General features: G+C 32.7%; 1 protein-coding gene and 1 long non-coding RNA gene across 2 annotated transcripts; both read right to left on the minus strand.

Annotated features, from left to right (window-relative positions):
- Nucleotides 1–1,195: 1,195 nt before the first annotated feature.
- LOC143084371 (uncharacterized) lies at nt 1,196–10,714 on the minus strand. Its single transcript, XR_012981034.1, has 3 exons — nt 10,321–10,714; nt 9,775–9,956; nt 1,196–1,332 (listed from the first exon to the last, which is right to left on the minus strand). It is a non-coding gene; the product is annotated as an uncharacterized LOC143084371 (long non-coding RNA).
- LOC143082169 (uncharacterized) lies at nt 4,688–9,118 on the minus strand. Its single transcript, XM_076257731.1, has 3 exons — nt 8,849–9,118; nt 7,371–7,608; nt 4,688–5,548 (listed from the first exon to the last, which is right to left on the minus strand). Exons 1-3 carry the CDS (start codon nt 9,060–9,062, stop codon nt 5,365–5,367), a joined length of 636 nt encoding a protein of 211 aa, XP_076113846.1. The 5' UTR covers nt 9,063–9,118; the 3' UTR covers nt 4,688–5,364.
- Nucleotides 10,715–11,400: the final 686 nt, after the last annotated feature.

Genomic DNA, 11,400 nt, shown 5'->3' on the forward strand with positions numbered 1-11,400 from the left:
CTTTAGACTTATATATTTTTTGTTCATTCATATTACAGATCGGTACGTATTAAATTTGCTGGTTGGTCTTTTTTTATAGACCTATAACCGGACATTGCTACCTATTATATAAATATATATACTCTTAAAGTGCTTTCATTTTCTACGTTTTTTCATCAAACGGTTTTTCATCTTTGTGATAATCATAGATGATAATGTATGTAACACATGGTAACGTAAAGTCACTATAAAAAAAGAAGATGTGGTATGATTGCCGATGAAAAAGCTATCCACATGAGACCAAATGACACAGAAATTAACAATTATAGATCACCGTATGGCCGTCAACAGTGCGCAAAACCCATTCCGTATAATCAGCTATAAAAGGCCCCGAAATAACTATTATGCCGTAATACTACATAAAAGGGACGGGACCCTTACACAAGTAGCGTCATATCTGTTAACCCTCTTAGTGCGTGGCTAAATTTTAAAACATTGTCCAGAAACGGGACAATTCAGTAAAAAATACCAAAAATATTAATTTGTTATTTAGTCTTGAATAAAAGCATGTTAACTTAAATAATTGAGGAATTACTAGGATATAAAGTCAACATGTTTATTTTTTTCAACAAATAACGTTACTTTCATGTCATTGCATAACGTCATAAGGTTAGAACGTCACGTCTTCAGCAAGTTTGGCGCTTTTCAATTAAATAACGTCAAGCACTTTGCAATGCTAAACAGAAAAAGGTTTTTTTTCACCGAAGCATAATACAACCACAAAAAACTAACGAAATCGTTAAAAGAACTATTTGAACCCTATACAATTGGTCTTTCTTATGTCATTAAGTTTGAGGCATTAAATTGTATCTTTATTTGGTAAACAGAAATAAAACATACATATTTCCTTTCCAAATGTTTAATTCTGTTCAAAAACAGTTCACCTCACAAATCATTACAAATCGTATATATACATCTAGTAATACAGCGACGTACACAGTGGTAATGAATTTTATAAGTTAATTTACTCTTCGTGCACGTCTTGACGTTGCTTTTGTTTGTGGAAGTCCTTGAAACATTTTCCTAGACAGAAACCTTCTCTGCACTGTTGGCACCAAGTTCTAACCTTCCGGTTATGACAGGAAACACAATTCCTTCTCTTTCTTCCAGGGATTTCAAAGAGGAAATGCTCTGAGATTGTTCTACTAGTCGCACCTTCTCCATTCCTACCCAAATCTCTACGCTGAATTGTATGGTCCCCAACTAAGCCAGTCACAATTTCCTGTTGAAACTGAAGATGGGTTAACTTTCTACCCAAGAGGAATGATCTCTTGTGGCAAATATATGCATTCACTGTAAGCAGGAATAGTATAATATATATATAGTAACATACATAGTAGTTTATTCTTTGGAAATATTTTACATAATTAAGTTTTAACTGTGAAAAAACGTCTAAAGATCGTTTCAGCGATTACGTCATCGTGTTGCTGTTGTACAGTGACAATTGGACTTTATGAGCCAGAACAACATTGTACTTTTGTGCATGAAATGTATCTCAGTTGTCATCTTTTTTATATCATAAAACGCGCCCTAAAACTTGTTTAACCCCGCCATATTCTTCCTGTGCCTGTCCCAAACCAGTGCCGGTAGTTCAGTGGTTGTCGTTGGTTCATGTTTTTCAAATTTGTTTTTAGTAAACTGTTTTGTTATAAATTATGCCGATATTTTTCTCAATTGAATTGTTTCATATATTCATGTCGAGGTCTTTTATAGCCGACTTTACGGTAGGTTTTTTTCCTTTATAGTTGAAGGAATTACGATTGTTTATAATTGCTTAGTACATCCACTTCATTTAAACTTTTGTGGTTAGTTGTCTTTTTGGTTATCATACCATATCTCCTTATTTTTTTTTTATTATACAGCTACGCTATATTTTTGACATCCTGGGCCCAGTTGTTCAAAAGTGTCGTTAAGCTAACGCAGTCGTTAAAGTGTCGTTACCCTGTCGTTAAATTTAACATAATCGTTAAGTGTTGTTCAAAATTTTTAACGCTTAACGCAGTCGTTAAATCTGTGTTAAACTTAATCACTTCACATACCTCGATTAAACCCCTAACGCAGCGTTAAAGATGGCCGCCTTAGACTTAGCCTTGTTTCATGTACCAATTCAAAGAAAAGAAAGAACTTTTAGAAGCAAAGAAGAACTTACCCTAGACTACACTGACACAGAACTTAGAGCACGCTACAGATTTGGGAGGGAAGGCATTTTATTCTTATCTGATCTAGTAAGGGACAAGTTGACACGTCAGACAAACCGGAATCATGCCCTCAGTGTAGAACAACAGATAATGGTGACATTGAGATTTCTTGCCAGTGGAAGTTTCCTCCAGGTCATAGGTGATACATTAGGTAAGACTATATACTTTTAAATGCTTCAACTGTTTACATATGTTTTCTCATGATATAATATTTCAATTTGAGAACTTTAAGCAAAATCTTAAGTGGCAATTCATAGTGTACATGCATTTAATGTTGCATTGTTTCTTCCATACTCTGCACTACAGTACAATATTTGATTACAAAGTAATTGGCCAGTCATTATCCTAAAGTTGGGCATCTCTTCTTTGTAGGTTGGACAAAAGCACAGTTTCAAGAGTGGTCGATTCTGTTTTAGACGCTCTTTGTGAAAAAAGGAACCAGTTCATTCAGTGGCCTACTAACCTTAACCAAACAAAAGCTGAATTTTACGAGTTTGCTGGGTTTCCAAACATTTTGGGTGCTATTGATGGGACTCATATAAGAATAAAGAGACCACATCATGACGAACCTTCATTTATCAACAGAAAAGGCTACCCAAGCCTGAATGTTAAGCAGTATGTGATGCAAAGGGTAATGTTCTTCTGTTTTCATCTTCACATAATTTTGAACTGCCCTCGCCACATTGTAAACAAATCTGCTGTTACCCCTGAATTAAATTTCAGAAACCAGTCTCACTATAGTCTGTTCCATATAACGAAGTTTTTATATTATTGAAATTGATATTAATAGTTTTACTTCCAGACCTAGATAAAAAAAAAAATCCATACAGTAACTCTCATAAAAAAAATGTTTTCCAGCTTAAAAAAATGTTGTTTTCTAAAAAGGATGAACAACTTATTTATAAGTAATCCCCCCCCTTTTTTCCCCATTTTGTACTATAAACAAATTACTTAAAAAAGACGCTGGATTAATAAGACTTAGGCTTTAAAGTCTTTGACCCCACCCTTTTTGTGAAATGTCTCTTAAGGTTTACTAGTTTTTGAAAAAAATATTAATTGAAAAAAAGTAACTTAAACATGTTAAATTAGTGCTTTATATAATGTTTTAACTGATTTTTTTCAGGAAGATTTACAAACATAAATGCAAACTGGCCAGGTTGTTGTCATGATTCACATGTTTTCAGAACGTCACAGGTGAGTGTAAATGGTTGATTAATAATTTTAAATCAGCTTCATTAGTCATTAGAATACAATGTAGTATAAAAACAGATCATAATTATACATAACATTGAGAAATTTGATTCTATTAGTCCCACAGTGGCGGATCCAGAACTTTTCCTAAGGGGGGGGGGGGGGGGGGGGGCGTTGACTGACCTAAAGGGGGGCCGCTCCAGTCATGCTTCAATGATTCCCTATATAATCAACCAAATTTTTCCCACGAAAGGGGGGGGGCGGCCCCTGCAGGGCCCCCTTGATCATTCTATGTCCCAGATGGTATATATATATATATATTTCTGTTTTATGTAGACAACCTAAGTGTAGATGCAAAATATTTTCACTTTTCTTAAAGAGGTCCAATGTTTCTGGTTTATATCATATCAGAGACATATTGTATTATATATCCCTGATATCAGCCAGCAAAAATGGAATGAAAAAATGTCTGGATATCATAAGAATGGTAAAATGTTGTATGATTGCCAATGACATATCTTTTTAACAATGCAAACTAAATTGATATGCATGTATATTCTTTAAAATCTATTTTTGTATTGTATTTATATTTATGTATTGTATAGTATTCCTTAAAATAGATATACATGTATTTGCTCATGCAGGTTTGTGCTCACATGGAGAGAAATGGCAATTGGGAAAATGGTATTTTACTTGGTGATAGTGGCTATCCCTGCAGGTCATTTTTAATGACACCTTTTCTGAACCCCAATGAACAACACCATAGAAGGTTCAATAGATGTCATGCAGTCACAAGATCCATTATAGAAAGAACATTTGGCAGATGGAAGAGAAGGTTCCATATATTGCATTCTGAAGTGAGTTATTATTTAGATGATTTTATTACTATTTCTTATTGATTGAAGTATATTTTTCCTTTCAAATTATAATCAAAATATTTTTTGTTTTAAAGAAAATTACAATACCACCCTCCCCCTTTTCCACTCCCCCACCCCTCTCACTCTCAATACTATATCGAATATGTAACCCTGTATGGTAATTTCTTTTTAATTTTGCAGATTCGTATGGATCCCAAAAAGGTAACCAAAATAGTTATGGTTTGTGGAATCCTCCACAACATCTGCATCCAGCTAAATGAACCAGATGTAGCAGCAGAAGAGCTTGTTAATGAGGATGTTGAAAATGGAAACAACTATAATGGACAACAGGATGGAAGAGGGATTAGGCAGCACATTGCTGAAACTTATTTTAACCGTCATTAAATTTAAAAAATTTCTTTCACTTTCTTTATTTTTACGTATTGTAATCCAAGAAACTGAAGGACCAGGATCATTTACGATTTCATAAAATTATTTAGCTTTAAATGTTACAAAAAAAATATATTTGGCAATTGCCAAAATCTTGCACCAACAATGAAAATAGAAGATTTGGTATGCTTGCCAATAAGATAAAATCTTATATACTTCAAATGATATAGATATGAGCATTTACATGACACTGTACAGCCATCAACATTGAAAAAGTCAATTTCCTTTATACAGAAACATTGTTGGTGAAATAAGACTCAATATTGAGATTATCATCTTACCAGCTTGAAATTATCACATTTGACATCAAAATGTTAATACATTGATATCTTATCTTCATTGATAAGGCTACAAAGATGACCAAAAAAAATCAACACAAAATCCAAATTGCTGACAGTATTCATTTATAAGTTATATAATCATCAATTTCAATCACAAAGAATTCATACATACAATATGTGTTTAATAGAAAATCAATCAATATAATATATGCAGTATTTTAATAAATTGATTTTGTAATAAAAATGGAAATTTGGAAAAAACAATTAAAACAAGTCAATCATTTCAGTAAATAGATTCAAAACATTTAAATATTTAACAACTTGAAAAGTTTTCTAATGTTTTGACAATCACTGCCCTAAAACTGACAGTAGTTCCAAGGCATCAAAATCTAAACTGTCATATTTGCTTAGCAATTTTCTCAACAGATCTACTTGTAGTGTATTCTTCTCTAGTTCCTTTTCAAGAACTGCACATTGTAATGTATACATATCTTCAGCTGTCTTTTTCTTCTTGATGGGTGTCTGTTGTATGCTGCAAGAAAAAAAAACACCACATTGAAAATAATTACTGTATAAATAACCATTATAAGTTGATTGCGGCATAATCAAGTTTTGCCAACTTTCTACAGTCCCTTTTTCCTAGAGAGTGTCTCATCAGTTGTATTATAATGGAACAATTATTTCTTTTTTTGACTGCCCATTTGAAGTTTTTAGTACCATGAGGTGTGCATCAATATTTCGGTTGGGGAAGTGGGTATCGAGGAAATTAGAAAAACATAGACAGGACAGGAGTTTTGAGAAGAAGTAAAAAATGTCATTATGAGACACTTTGCAAGAAAAAGGCAGGATGACAATTTATGTAAAAGTCACGCACCGGGTAATCTAAAGAGAAAAGAAGACAGGACCAAAAAGTTTGAAAAATGAAAAGGCAAGACAGAAATTACAACAACAACCAAGGCAGGACAAAATTTTCAACATCCCCCCCCCCCTTAAAAAAAGGTTGAGTGCTCACCCACTCTATCAGTAGTCTGTGTAGGTCAGTGGTTTTTCATTCACTTTGTATTTGTTTTTTCATAAATTCTTTTTTTTTATCCATTGCATGGTATTTTATACAGTATGGGTTTTTATCATTGTCGAAGGCTGCACAGTTACCTTATAGCTTATATCCACTTTGTTTTAACTTTGCTCGATAGATGTCCTATTGACAATCATATCCCATCTCCTTTTTTACTATATTTGAACACTAGTGTGCTCTGTTCTTTTTTTTAAATTTTTTGGTCCATTTTTCTGTAAATTTTACCCATTCTCCGTTATTCTTTCCTATCCAGATTTCAGACCTTAATAAAAAAAAAAAAGATACTTGATGGGCACCATAGCATTCACACACACTAAACAGTACACTATATGATTTAGAAAAAGAACAAATATATTCAGCTGGGGCCCCTTAACAAAAATGTGTACTTGTTTCAGAGAAAATTGATAACACACTAAACTCTTAAAACATACATCTGTACAAAACAAAGAAAGGCTAGAGGTTCCTGGCTTGGTTGTATATTTTTTTATCTCAAATAAATCATGTACATATTTAATCAAGAAAGAACAAGAACCATTTAATCGATGTTATTTTATTTGCACTTCCTAAATAATTTGTACATTCATTGGAATCCTGAAACAACAACAACAACAACAATCACCCCCCCCCCCCCCCCCCCACCACACCTCATTCATAACTAGATATTTTAAGGTTCAAAGGTTAAAAAATTAAGATACAAGGGACTGCGATTAGGATTAAAATAACAGTCAGTATTGAAAATTTATCTACCAGTATACTGATAAAATTTGTAGAATTATAGGTTGCAGTAAAATAAATTAATAAATTGGAACATACAATTTTCTGTATATTTTTTTCTATTTTTCTACATGCACATGTCAGATATTCCTTTTTGAAGAAAAAAAAACAAGAAGAAAAACTTTTTGTTATACTCATAGTTTCCCAAAGCCGGTTACTATGTAGCGGGTCATCATCTCCTCAACACAACTGTGAATTTCTGGTTTTTTTTTGGGGGGGGGGGGTCAAACTTTTGAAATTATGTTCTTAGGGGGGTCATTATATGGTTTTATAAAATAACGGGGGGGGGGTCCCAACATAAAATTTTATATCAAAAATTTGAACCGACCCCCTCAGCTGAGAAATAATGACCATTCCCTTAGACGAATATAAACTTTATGAGATCATTCTATCTCCAAATTGTGCACCGAACACAAATTGAGACTTATATAACTGTTGAACGTATATATAATTGCTGCTGTCATGAAATAAGAAATTTCTTGTTGTAAATATGTAGTAACATTACCTGCATGAACTTGAAGATCTTTTTGACTGGGAAGATGCTGAAATACTTGGTCCTGGAGATGTGGCATTTCTATCAGTCCCTTCAGCATTATCAGCTACAGGGCAGGTCTGCTCATTGTTCTGCAAGTTTGCATGATGTCTGTCTAAGGCTCTCATCCAGACAGATGCTTCTGCTGTAGGTCTGGGGGTATCTGTGGCAGTGCATGGAGACTGGCTTCCATTTGTGGTGGAAATTGCTTCTAAAATATCAAGTAAAGAAATAGGAATAGAAATTCTTGTAAAGATTCTTAGTAAGAACAAATCTATACAAATAGATAATTTTAGAGCCTTTTATAGCTGACTATGCTGTATGGGCTTTGCTCATTGTTTAAGGTCGTACAGTGATCTTTTTGGTCTCTTGTGTAGAGTTGTCTCATTGGCAATTATACCACATCTTCTTTTTTAGTATATATATTAACATACGGACAATGACCTGAATTTTTCATAGGCGACATGTGAGGGAAAAATGGTTTTATTTCAAGGTATATTATATTGATTTTTTTAATTTTTTTACAAATGACCTATGAAATGGTTAAGAGCAATTGTGAAAGCATAAACATATAACACATTTTTTTAATAATATTTGTTTCATATTTTTATTATTTTTTTATTTTGTTATCGATTTCAGTATAAAAACAATATACGTATAGTGTCTAATTATATATTAGTCAGGGTATATACTGTGACACTCTCGGCATAGAGTTTAAATCCCCTGAGCCGAAGCCTTGTTTTTATTTTTATAGTTTTTTTTTTCAGTTTTAGAAGGTCACTTTGTAAGTAAACTGATTTTTTTTAATTTATTTTGAAAACAGAAGTACAAAGAGGAATAACTCTAGATGATTCATTTATAAGATATAAGAAACAGGCTATAGTCTTTCTTCTATGGTGTAAGCAACTAATAAGTTCTTATCTGAACATGAAATTATATATTTTAAACTTAATAAGTTATTGTTTTAATTGATTAAAACAGTTTCATCACTTTAAAACAGTTTTTGATTCTTTTGAAGTCATATCTCCGTAAAAAATATGTTTTCAATGTCACAAGGGACAAAAAGCGGTATAGGCAAAACAAAAATCAACACGATGGTGAAAGTAGGTTTTGCAGTCAAAATAAAGATTGATAAAGGTTAACTACTGTTTCAAGGATATCCAAATGCAAAAAGTGTAAGTGAATAATGCAATCCGTTATGTACAAGTGACCACTAGTTGCGCATACGTATGAAAATTTAAAAGTAGATTGACATATATATTTTTAGAACATGTCAAGGTCAAATATATTTAAAGCGAGGAAATCCCATGCTATGGGAAACCCTTCTGTCAAAGCAGACGACCGTTAGCGTAAAATTATTTTCTATATCTACTGGTTAAAATCAAAGTTTTTATGTCAAATTAAAGAATGAAATTAGAGTAAAAATTAAATTGAATTTAAAAAATACATACCATTGCAAGTTATTTCTGTCTCCAAACCATCAACTCCAATGAATGAGGCACTATCCCTCATAGCATTAACTATGTTTTCTTCCGCAATAGTCAGCTGTGTGGGTGGTGGTCCACCTCCAGTTTTGCTCATTTCCTTTCTGTTGTTGGTAAACTTCTCTTTGGCACCCCGACACATATTACGGTATTTGTTTCTGACTTCAGTTTCACTCCTCATGCAAACACCCAATGCATTGACTTCCTCTGTTATGACTTTCCATAACTCATTTTTCTTCTGATTAGTAACTTCTGGGGAAAATCCCCCTTTCAATAACTCCAACTCATGTGTAACTCTTGAACTGATAAGGTTTGCCTCAATGGATGTGAAATTGGCTTTTCTGTCCCTAGGCAATTTTTTTGCAGACAATTCAGCCATCTTGGTAGCAGGAAGTGAAGATTTTCTGTGCATTATGGGTAACATTTTAACGACAAAAAATTTAACAACTCTTAACGCAGTGTTAGTTAACATTGTCGTTAAAAAATTTTGAACAACACATTTTAACGCATATGTTAGCTAACGACTTAGTTAAGATTTAACGACTCGTTATCCTTAATCATCGTTAAGGCTAACGACACTTTTGAACAACCGGGCCCTGAACTCAGCTAATTAAGATACTACTTTAATATGATAAGGATAACGAATTTAATAGCATATGCATGTTGAATTGTTTGCTAATAAGACGGACGTTGGTAATCTTTATATCATTTGAATCAATTTATATACGTATATAATCACGGCGAGGGAAGAACAAAACATTTGCGAAAGCAAATTAACAGATCTAACATTGTTGGGTTGATGTTTAGACGAGTTGTAAATATATATATATACATATATATATATGAACAATAAATGATTTTATTATTGTATTAAAAATTACTTTAATACTAACCACAAGCAGTCAATAAAAGATTAACAAGAATCTTTTTCCATAGTTTCACTGAACGTATGTCTGGATCATACACTGATAAAAGTTGATCTCCTAAATCTACTCCTCCCATGTTTTCATTGTAAGTATGGACAACTCCCGGAGCGACCTTTTTCTTTCCCTTAGAATTTGATGCAGTTTCCAACCTTGCAATAAAAATAACTATCAAATCAGATTTCTAATAGAATATAACTCTACTTTTATATTATAGATTTTCCTATATTTGCTTCAGCAGAAAATTATCATCCATCACCATTTTTATCTATTGTTATCATCGCCAATTATCATAGTTGTTGATGTTGTTGTTGTTGTTGTTTACTATTATTTTTATTTCTATAACTATTACTGTTATTACAAATATTATTCTTATTAAAATTAATATTACTATTTTCGGAACACTCTAAACATTGAATTACAAAATTATTTAAACTTCATTATTATGAAAATATGAAGGTTCTTAGGCTGCTTATCTATTATACATTGTATATAGCTTAAATGCACATAACAAACCTGCAATGATCAGATGATGTAAGAAATCGCACCTGTCGACGATCAGACCAATGAATTGCTAGTATATTTCCCTGCTTCTTAGCATTAACGGTTCCTTTAGGGGTTTTTAACGTTTTAAAACTTAATGGCATTCCCTTTCTGCCTGCTAAGACTGTTCCAGTGGAGTAAGTGCCATTACCCAGCAAGTCATGTGTATGTTTAGGACTGGTAAAGAGGCTGTCTGTTGTGACATGGTGAAATTTGTTATAATGTGGCTCCACTAACTCTGTAACAACTGAATAGCCAACTCCATGAGGATATGGCTGCTGACGGTTACGTCTTCCAAAGTACAACTGTAATTGCTCAGTATAACCTGTATCAGATTCACTTAGAACCCATACCTTGGCCCCCCACTGATGGGACTTTTTTTTTTTAAATGTATTGGACGATATTATGTCTACCTTTAAATCCGACTATTCTTTCATCTACACAAATGTCTCTTCCTAACCTGAGGGAGAAAAGATTTTTAATGAAAATCACTTTATTTTTCAATCGAGTTTTTTTTTTTTTTTTAAATATGTTGTCGTGGTCTAATTAAAATCTTTATAAAACAACAAAGAATTCGAAAAGAGGATAGTATTTTAATATACATGATATACACGCGTATTTGACAAAAATATATTTATTGACCGAATCAACCTAATTCCATGGCAAATTTGTCATTTAGTAAAATACACATCGGATAAAACTATCCTCTTGTATTCTAAAAATTTAACGTTTCTGAATGGAAAAACATCTACATGTATGTTGGTGACACGGGGTAATGTCAATTAGTAATCAATTTACTTGTGTATATACTGGTTTTTTTATTTGTTCGTGTAGTAATTTAACCGATCTATTTACTTTTTTGTTTATGTAATTCTTTACTGGCAATTGACTTCTGTCCGAGTTTGTATGTAATATTTGCCACTGGAAATTTATAACGTGTGACACATTTTTTACATTGGATGAAAATGAGATCATATTAAAGAATCATTAATGCTGTACCTGTAATTCTTCCTAAATGCCGTGTTGCATACATCGATAGCTGGTCTCACTTTA

Source organism: Mytilus galloprovincialis, chromosome 7, assembly GCF_965363235.1.
Source record: "Mytilus galloprovincialis chromosome 7, xbMytGall1.hap1.1, whole genome shotgun sequence".
NCBI classification, from domain to species: Eukaryota; Metazoa; Mollusca; class Bivalvia; order Mytilida; family Mytilidae; genus Mytilus; species Mytilus galloprovincialis.